Here is a 9,333-nt window from a genome sequence, read left to right on the forward strand (position 1 = left end):
ATTTGCTTTATAGAAATTAATAGTTTGAGTCTTACAAATCTCAAGATGATTAAATATTTACATGATCGTTAATTTTAAAACCCATGAGATTAGTTAAGGTACACGTTTTCAAAGCTCGTGAGATTAATTAAGATATGTACAAACTAACCTGAATATCCATATCAATCAAAGAAAAAAATGACTCCCTCACATCTTTAAGTAAAGATTCATGGATCTTATTATTTAAAAATGAGTTTTATTCTATTATTTTTGTTAAAATTTATTTTTTATTTTAAATTAGTTTTTTAGTGTATTTTTTATAGTTTTAACATGATGATACGAAAAATAATTTTTTTAAAAAATAAATAAAAAAATTCTAATATTAAAAAAATACTTTAAAAACATAATCACCAGAAAACAAACAAACATTAAAAAAGGTTACAAAAATAAAATAAATTTTTAATCCAAATCCAATGTTATCCTTTGCATGCATCATTGAATGTTATATGTTCTTTTGAATTAAGACATGTAAATATTTGATTTATTTCTTGAAATTCTTACTTGTAGTCATGTAATGATGTAAAGATAATCTTTGGTATTATGTTAATAATTATTTTTCAAATTATTTTTTGTTTTAAGGTATTTAAAATGATATTTTTTTTATTTCTAATTTTTTTTTAATATTAATATATTAAAATAATAAAAAACACAAATATAATTTTCAATTAAAATTTTTAAAAACATTACTAAAACGAAAAAAATATTCTGCCTCAAAATTACATTATATAATAATAAAATTATCTTAAAATTACATTATATTATTAGAAAACAACTTCTTTAAAAGTGTAGCTTAACTAATTAAATTATATATTTGTTTTATAAAAATCATCAATTTAAATCTTACAAACCTCAAGATAAATAAAAATTTATAACCAGGAAGGACACCACTCGTTAGCCCCACTCCCACTGAAATTAATTTTAAAATTCATAAAATTAGTTAATATATACATGAATAAATTTATTTGAATACCTATGTTAACCCTAATCACAAGACAACTCTCATACAAACTTTAAAAATATTAGGTGCACAACCTTGCTTGCCATGACACCAAACCTTTGTAACTTCAACAATTTCCCTTCTCAAGGAACATGTAAGTCACGATGCGAAGTTACACAACCTCGAGACTTTGATATCTTGCCCTCTTTACAAATTGTATCAATCAAAATGTTGAATCTAACAATATTTTACTTCGTATAATATATATATATATATATATGTATATATATATATATATGAAACAATTTGTAAAAGGAAGAATTCTTTTTTTTTTCCTAATTCAATTACAGTAACGAAAGAATTATTGAATAATAACATGAAATATTATTCAATGTCAGTGCATTTTTCAAATTATAACATTATTTCAATGAAGTTTTCTTCGCCGTACGTCACTCGTAATTTGACTAATTTCTCTAGCAATTTCCTAGAAGAAAATCATTAAAAAAAAAGAGAGTAATTACAGCATGACTTCAATGGCAGAAGGCTCTCAAATTGACAAAAACCTAATTTGTCTTCGGAACCCTACATCCACTTGTAATGTTCACTGTAACGTGAGATGTTCTTGTCATTCACCTAAAAAATACTTCGAGTTGGCTTTGAAGAATGTTGATTCTTTTCGTGTGATTTATTTATTATTTCTAAATAGATGAGGAATAAGTAAATATTTTCTCATCTTAATTACATACTGAAACCATTAGAATGCCTCTAAATAAACCTAACATTAATGGATATTTTTATAATAATTTTTTTGTTACTGTAATTTAAGTTAGAAGTAATTTGGTATTCCTATCGTATATAAAAAATAAAAAATAATAAAAATATACAATAATATAATAAAAATAACCTTAAAATAAAAAATAAGGTTGAGGCCAAGGAGGTTTTTTTATTTTTTATAATGGTTTTTTTTATTTATCCAAATAAAAAACAAAAATAAATTGCATGTTTGGCACACATGGAGCTTGTGGAGCACGTCTTGATCTCTCTCTCCTTGAAAGTTACAACTTTATCCTATTAGTTATCTGTATTCCAACTTCAACCTTATTATTTTAATTTTTCATATTTTATGTATTCCAACTTCAATCTTATTATTTTGATTTTTCATATTTTATCTTAATTTTTTTACAAAACATTTATTTATTTTTAATTTTATCATTAAATCTTAATTTATCAAATATTATATTTTCTAATTTGATCTTTATTTTTTGAATTTATAATTTTTTATTTTAGTCTTTTTTATAAAAGCTTTATTGTTTTTTAATTTTACCATTCAATTCAAATTGATAGTATTATGTTTTTCAATTTTATATTTGTTATTTTATTTTTTAATTTTTTTCTTGATCTTTTTGTAAAATTTATTATTTTTTTCAATTTCATTTTTTGATTACAATATTATTTTTATTTTTATGTCAATTTTGAACCTCATTTTTTTTATTTTTTTGCTAAATTAATTTTTTTTAATTTCACCATTCAATTAAATATAACATTTATTTTATATTTTTATTTTAATTCTCGTTTTTTCAATTATTTTTTAAATTCTTTATATAATTAATTTTTTTTAATTCATTATTTAATATATGATTACTTAAAAATTAAACTTTATTATTTTTTTAAGTTGATGTTTCGAGTTTAATAATTTATATAACAAGTTTAAAAAATTAACACAATTTTTTTAAATCTTATAATTTATTTTATTTTTTTATCTGGTTATTTACGATCTCAACTGCAGAATCAACAGAATATTTTAAGTTAACTCAGCCTTGATTATTATAATAAGTTTATAATAATCGGTTTTTTAATCTTATTTCAAAACATTAATATTATTTTGTACGCAAAAATAATTTTGCCATAGAATAAAGCAGGCACTGAGGCTAAGGCTGGTGCATACAACTAGACAAGACATTAATTAAATCAAGACTCGTCAGTTATGATGATTAGTTCTTTTTGTAATTATCAATTTTGTTGTCGCTGTGGCTCTTAGTTGATTGTTATTTTTAAGTAATAATTTTAAAATTAATATCACATCCCCTCCTTTCATTTGTTATTTTCAAAGGCTACAAATATTTATAGCTTTCTAAAATTAAAAATCCAGTGTTTTATTTTTTTATAAATCAAAATGATATTATTTTAATACAAAAATAATTAATAAATTATAACTAGATGGTTAACCGAATCTTACTAAATTCACCAAGTCAACCTCCAGAGTCAGCAAGGTTTTAAACTATCCCTGTATTTTTATAAATTTAACCTGATTTTAGTTTGAGATTAATCAGGTCGCAAATTTACCCATCAAGCCAGAATGGATTTTAAAACCATGCTAAAAACTATAACCACCAACTTTTCCAGGCGAACACCGGTCACCAGCCTAGAAGCACAGCGGAGCAATAGCATAGGCCAAGAGCAGGAAGGAAACAAATGATGCATGGAGCAGAATTTTTATCTCTCAATATGTTAAAGAAAAAAAAAAAGAAATTTTAACTCTCAGTTAAATTTTTCATTTTAAAAAATCCGTGTGATGAGAAGCTGAGGAGCATAAAAACCAGTTGTAAGATGAACACAGATATATACCACTGCTACCAGTTGTATGCCACTGTGACACTGTCACTACCATCACTACTTCTACCTCCGTTACTACCAGTACTGTCATCACCGGTCAACACACATACACCGGAAAATTCAACACACATGCACCGGAGAATTCTAAGTTTTATCAAATACCTCTTAGCTTTGAACTCCTATATATATTTCAAAATTTCAGTAAAAGGGAACCTTCCAACACGGTGAGCATAATGTCTACGCACTGGCTAAGCTTCAGACTCGAGCACGTCTATAAAGCTGCAGCATTTGTTCTTGTTCTCTGTAACAAATGGTTGAGCAGCAGCAAGAGCATCCAATTTCAACGAGTCAAGTGAGCCGATTTTATCAATAATTTTAGAATGTGAAGGAGGTTTCTTTCCAACAGTCCCATTCTTAGAATCTTTCCCATCATTTTCTGTTCTCCAGTTAATGATCTCTGGTATGGTTTTCCAGAAATGCCCATCTGCCTTTTAAGGAACTTCTCTCGGTTGGCCAAGTACAGCTGCAGAAAACACATTGAGTTTACCTTCGTCATAAAGATGGAGGGGACGTACATCTTTCTTTTCTTTTCGGAGCAATTCCCTGTACCATGTTTTTATATGCATTTTCCTGCTTGCAAGCTTTCCTTTATTGGTTTCTCATGCCATCATTTGGGTTGGTTCCTCATGCCATCATTTGGGTGGTGATTTTTCTTGATATCGTTGTTTATAACTTGCGTGATGTTTTGTTCATTTTCTTTGGTGCAGTTTGTGCTTTTGTGATATGGTTGACCAAAGGTAGATTTTGGAGCGATTGACTGGAATATTTTGCTTTCTTCTTACCGTGCGTTGGTTCCAGGTTCTTCATTCTTTCTTCTTTTTTATTTCACCCACAGTTACCTATCGGTTTATTGTCAGTTTTATGCATTAATTTTTTTTTTATCATTTTCCTGTTATTCATTGCCTGTTTTTCTTGGTTGCTGCAGTTCTTCATTCTCTCTGTCAGATCATCTTTCAGGAAAGGACTTGGACTTCAAGGTTAGAGCATGCCATGTATATATGGTTGGCATATGGATGGCCAGCGGGGGCTAGAGGCAGGTTTCTTTTGCCCAGCAATGGATGTAGACCATTTATTAGATATGGTGAAAATAAAGTGACTGATAAAAATTATCCATTTTAAATATTAAGCCAGTTTTAATGCTAAATTTGTGTTCTATTTTACAATTTTTGCAATATAGATATATAATTTAAGAATTTTATGGTAGCCTAAAAATATTAAATAGATTAGAATATACCATACGATACTAAGATATATTAAAAATTAAGATGTAATAAAATTATACCACCACCATTAAAAGTAAATAATGTAGTAATTAATTATAATAGATTTAATTTTGGTTAGATTCGAAGTTTATATTTTAGATGTTATTAATTTGAGTTTTATAAATTTTAAAATTACTAAAAGTTTATATAATTGTTAACTTTAGAGTATTGAGGAATTATTCGAGATACGTGTTAATTAATTTAAACACTTTAAATTAAAAAAATAAAAATATATAATAATCAAATTAAAACAAAAAAAATACAAGACAAACTTTAAGTAGCCCTGTATTTTTTAAACCCTTAATTTTAATCTTCAAAATTTTAATTGCTTTGCATCATTCAAATTATATTGTAATAGCTTTGTTTTTCATTGCTCTATTTCCATGGCAATGCTTTTTTTTTCTTTTTTTTTTTTTTGATTTACGTGGGATGTCCGGGCCAGCTTACGCGCACCATGACTAATCCCCACGGCCCACTAAATATCTTGCAAGCCTAGTGAGCAGGTAAGACACCGCGAGAATGACAAGAATAAATAGTAAGGCTCGAACTCAAGTGTAAAGGATGGGGACAAGCCCCTCCCACCACTAGACTACAACCTTACTTGCGTGAAGCTTAGTCATTAGTGAAGGGGATTACCACCGGCTGTTCATTTGGCCCCTAGTGGCATTTCAATTCAGCCCAGTTTCACTTTTTCTTATAAACTCTTATCATTTCTTATAAAATCTTAACATGGGAGCCCTGTTGTTTATATTTGATGTTCATTATTGTTTTTTTTTTTCATGTACAAGCAACAGTGTTTATGCTGTCAAAACAAAGCTCAATGAGCAAAGGTTGCTTCTTTTTTCTTTTTTTTTCATAATGGGTGGCTAGACGAATCATTAAAAAATTAATATGAAAGATATGTTAGGTTAATTCTTGATTTTTATTGTTTCTAACCATTAATTTATTTCACCTCTTGGTGTTGGAGGGAAAAAAAAACAAAAAAATTATTTATTTGCTAGAAAAATTAATTTTTGTTATTTTTTTAATTTGTCTTTTTTTCTTTTAATCAATTTGATTAGCATTTTATTTCATTTGTTTTTTTATCCAATCTTGATTTTTTTTATTAATTCTTCACTATTTTTTTTATTAGTATCTTATATTAAAATTGATCCTTATTGTTTTAATTATTATTTTTTTAGTTAATATTTCTGTTTTTTTCTCTCCTATAGAATCATGTCTAGAATCATGTCGGTCTCATAACTGAAGCTACTTGTTTTAACAGTCAGCCTAATTTAACTTCGATACATTTTTAAATGCTTTTATTTTGTTATTTAACATTAAATTACTGGACCTTAAATTTTTTATTTTTTTTATTTCAAGGTTATTCCAGGTCGTGGGTTGGTCAAATTAATACAAGTTACTTTGAATTTTTTTTTTAATTTTATTATTTGACATTAAATTATTGAGTCTTGAGATTTCTTATTTTTTATGCTTTTTTTTTTAATAGAGTTATTCTGGATAGCAGGTTAGTCACTTAATTTTTTTAATGTTATTTATCTATTTAGTTTTGATTCTTTGCTAGCTTATTTAAAAAATAATAATACTCTTATTTCAATTTTATGTTGAGGGTGGTAGGTTCATAAAATTCATCCAAGTTAATTTTTTTTCTTTTATGTGTTTTTTAAATTATTAATTTTTTTAATTTTATTTTTTGAAATTAATCTTGTTGGCCTCAAGATTTTTTTTTTAATTCTTTTTGGGTTATCTTAAATTGTGGACTAATCAAATTAACATGATTCATTCAGATTATCATAATTTAAATGTTTTATTTTATGTTAAAAAGAAATTGACCCGACCCGCACGGCAGATGGGTGTAATAGAGCGTGAATTGACCTCTGCATCTGGACATTGACTATTATTGCCACGTGTCAAGAAAGACCATGTCCAACTCACACACACCCAAACATTTCCGTTTTCGCACCAAAATTTCCCAGGCGCCAATATTTAGCGCCGAAATAACCCGCCAACATTACCCGCCCAAAACACACGCCCCAAAACCCTCTTCTTTATAAACCCCAACAAAACAATAGCAGCCACCACCCCTCTCTTGGCAACCCCGCGCTTCCGTCCCCATTGAAATCATAGCCAACCACCTGTTTGTCGAAATTCCCCACAGAAAAAACCCAGCAATGGTAGTTCCTCTAGGCCCTGGAAAATTCTATGGCAGCACCCTCCCTCGCCCCAGAATCTACACCGATGTAAGGCACAGTGCTGAACGAGTAGACCCGCCAGTTCCTGTTATGGATCCGTTTCTTTCATGGGCTCATGAAGCTCACTGGTCCATGGGAGGGCTCAGTTTCACCCGCCTTCGATATCAGGGTCGAATCGAAGGAAATACTGAGAAACTACGAAAACTCCGCGAAAAAAAAGTCAAGTTATTAGCCAAAACTAGCCCGAAGAAGAATGATTTGGCCCCGGATGGGCAGAAAGAGCGCAATAAGAAAAGGGGTGGGTCTGTCTCGCCTCCTCCAGCTCCTAAAGTGACAAAGAAGAGGAGGTTCTTGCAGTTGATTGACGAGGAGGAGAGTGAAGAGGGGGATCAAGAATTGGAGGAAACTGTGAAGATTAAAAGGGGTCTAGCAAGGAAGTTAGTGGGTGATTTTGAAAGGGTAGCTAAGGATAATCACAATGTGAAGGTTGCTGATTTGGCAAAGACGGTCACTGAGGAGGTTAGCAGAGAGGAAAAGAAATCAAGGGGTGGAAAGAAAGGTAAGAAAAGTGGCGGAGAGAGTGGATCCGAGGCTGTTATTGGCGGGATTAGGAGTTCACCAAGATTGGCTAAGCAAAGATATGTGAAAGAGGCTTAATTTATCAGATTGTGAGCTCTGTTAAATGTAATGAAATAGTAGGCAAACAGTCGTAGTTGAGGTTTTTTTGTTCTGTTTTTCTTTTTTCTTTTTTAAGTCTTATTAGATATGAGATTGAAATGAAATTAGTGTTGATAAGAATACAAGGGTTTCAATTTCATTGAATATATCTTTACCGAGAATTCCTGACTGAATCTTGTTTCATTTGATTTAATTGGTGTTCATGTTGATTTGATTGAAGATGCTTCATGGCCTGTCTAATTTGTTCAGTGTATCCAAGTTTCAGTTATCATTACTGTTCCCTGGTGCTGTTTTGCTGCTACTCTCATTGCTTATATGCTAAAACTTTCGGATTATAGTTTGCCCAGTCCTTAATTTCTCAGCTTGATACCCTTTGGGAATTCAATCCTCGTTTTGGTACATGATAATGACTGTTTGACACCAGCTTATTTTCAGATCCAAAAACAAGCAGCTGCTCTCCTCTCGTCTCCTGGCCATATACAGGAAAAACCTGAAGGATTGTTCACTAGTTTTAGGCAATCAAAAAATCTATTGCCTGTGCCAAAACTTGGCAGATTTGCCATTTCCATATCTTCAAACCAGTACAATGGAGCCTGTCAAGGTAGGTTCTTGCAAAGGATTGCTTTGCCCTGTGAACGTTCCAAATTCTGCAACAATGGATCAAAACTTCCACCTGGAAATCGGTCTATGGAATCCTACCGTATCTATGTACTTGGGTCTCCCATTTCTGACTATGGTAACTCCGAAACACGGTTTATATGGTAATGCTGTTGGTTTCATGATTACAAAGCGGTACGCCCCAGGGAAGACATTTGCTCTGTAAAGACGGGTTTGTGGAGAAGACTTGAGAATCCTCCTGCATATGGATGATGAAAGAACAGATGACACTCTTGGGATGGCAGTTCAAGTTTACTTTAGCTGCATCATCGGGACGAAAACTGCAATAATTTACAAGGGTGGATTGCTATTTGTGGACGAGTGGCTCCATATAATGATGAAGACAGCAACAAATGGATGATTTTGTATCTGGTGTTCATGGAATATCTCATGGAAATTTGATAATTTTGAGGAAAGCCTCGCTCTACTTTACTCGATGAAGAAAAAGCTCCATCTTACTCTAACAATAGTTGGTACAAGTGAGAAAGAATGGGAAGAAACAGGTGAAACAATCATCTTTAACACTTCACTTTTTTGTACTGTCTTCATTTGTTCCTGTAACAGGCCAACGGTGGCAGAACTACTCATGATAACCTCATTATTATTTTTAATGCAGGTTAGTTGAATACAAGGATTGAAGTGAATTTATTATAAATCATGTCTTGTAATCTTGTATAACAATTTAAAACTTTAAACTCTTGATTGAGATGCTTTTTTTTGATAGGATGGTGAAATCTAAAAAATCAAATGATTATAAAATTATTACCATCATTATTTCTAATTACTTATTAACTTAAATTCTTGGATTAAAATGATTTTTTTAAAAATTTATGCTTGACTGCATTCGTGTAACGAAGCATATGGAGGATGCAAATGTAAACAATCTACAAAGATT

At 30.2% G+C, this 9,333-nt stretch overlaps 1 protein-coding gene across 1 annotated transcript; it reads left to right on the forward strand.

Annotated features, from left to right (window-relative positions):
- Positions 1-6,986: 6,986 nt before the first annotated feature.
- LOC105134581 (uncharacterized) lies at positions 6,987-7,837 on the forward strand. Its single transcript, XM_011039040.1, has one exon. It carries the CDS (start codon positions 7,083-7,085, stop codon positions 7,758-7,760), a length of 678 nt encoding a protein of 225 aa, XP_011037342.1. The 5' UTR covers positions 6,987-7,082; the 3' UTR covers positions 7,761-7,837.
- Positions 7,838-9,333: the final 1,496 nt, after the last annotated feature.

Source organism: Populus euphratica, unplaced genomic scaffold (genome assembly GCF_000495115.2).
Source record: "Populus euphratica unplaced genomic scaffold, PopEup_1.0 scaffold213.1, whole genome shotgun sequence".
In the NCBI taxonomy this organism is placed as follows: domain Eukaryota; kingdom Viridiplantae; phylum Streptophyta; class Magnoliopsida; order Malpighiales; family Salicaceae; genus Populus; species Populus euphratica.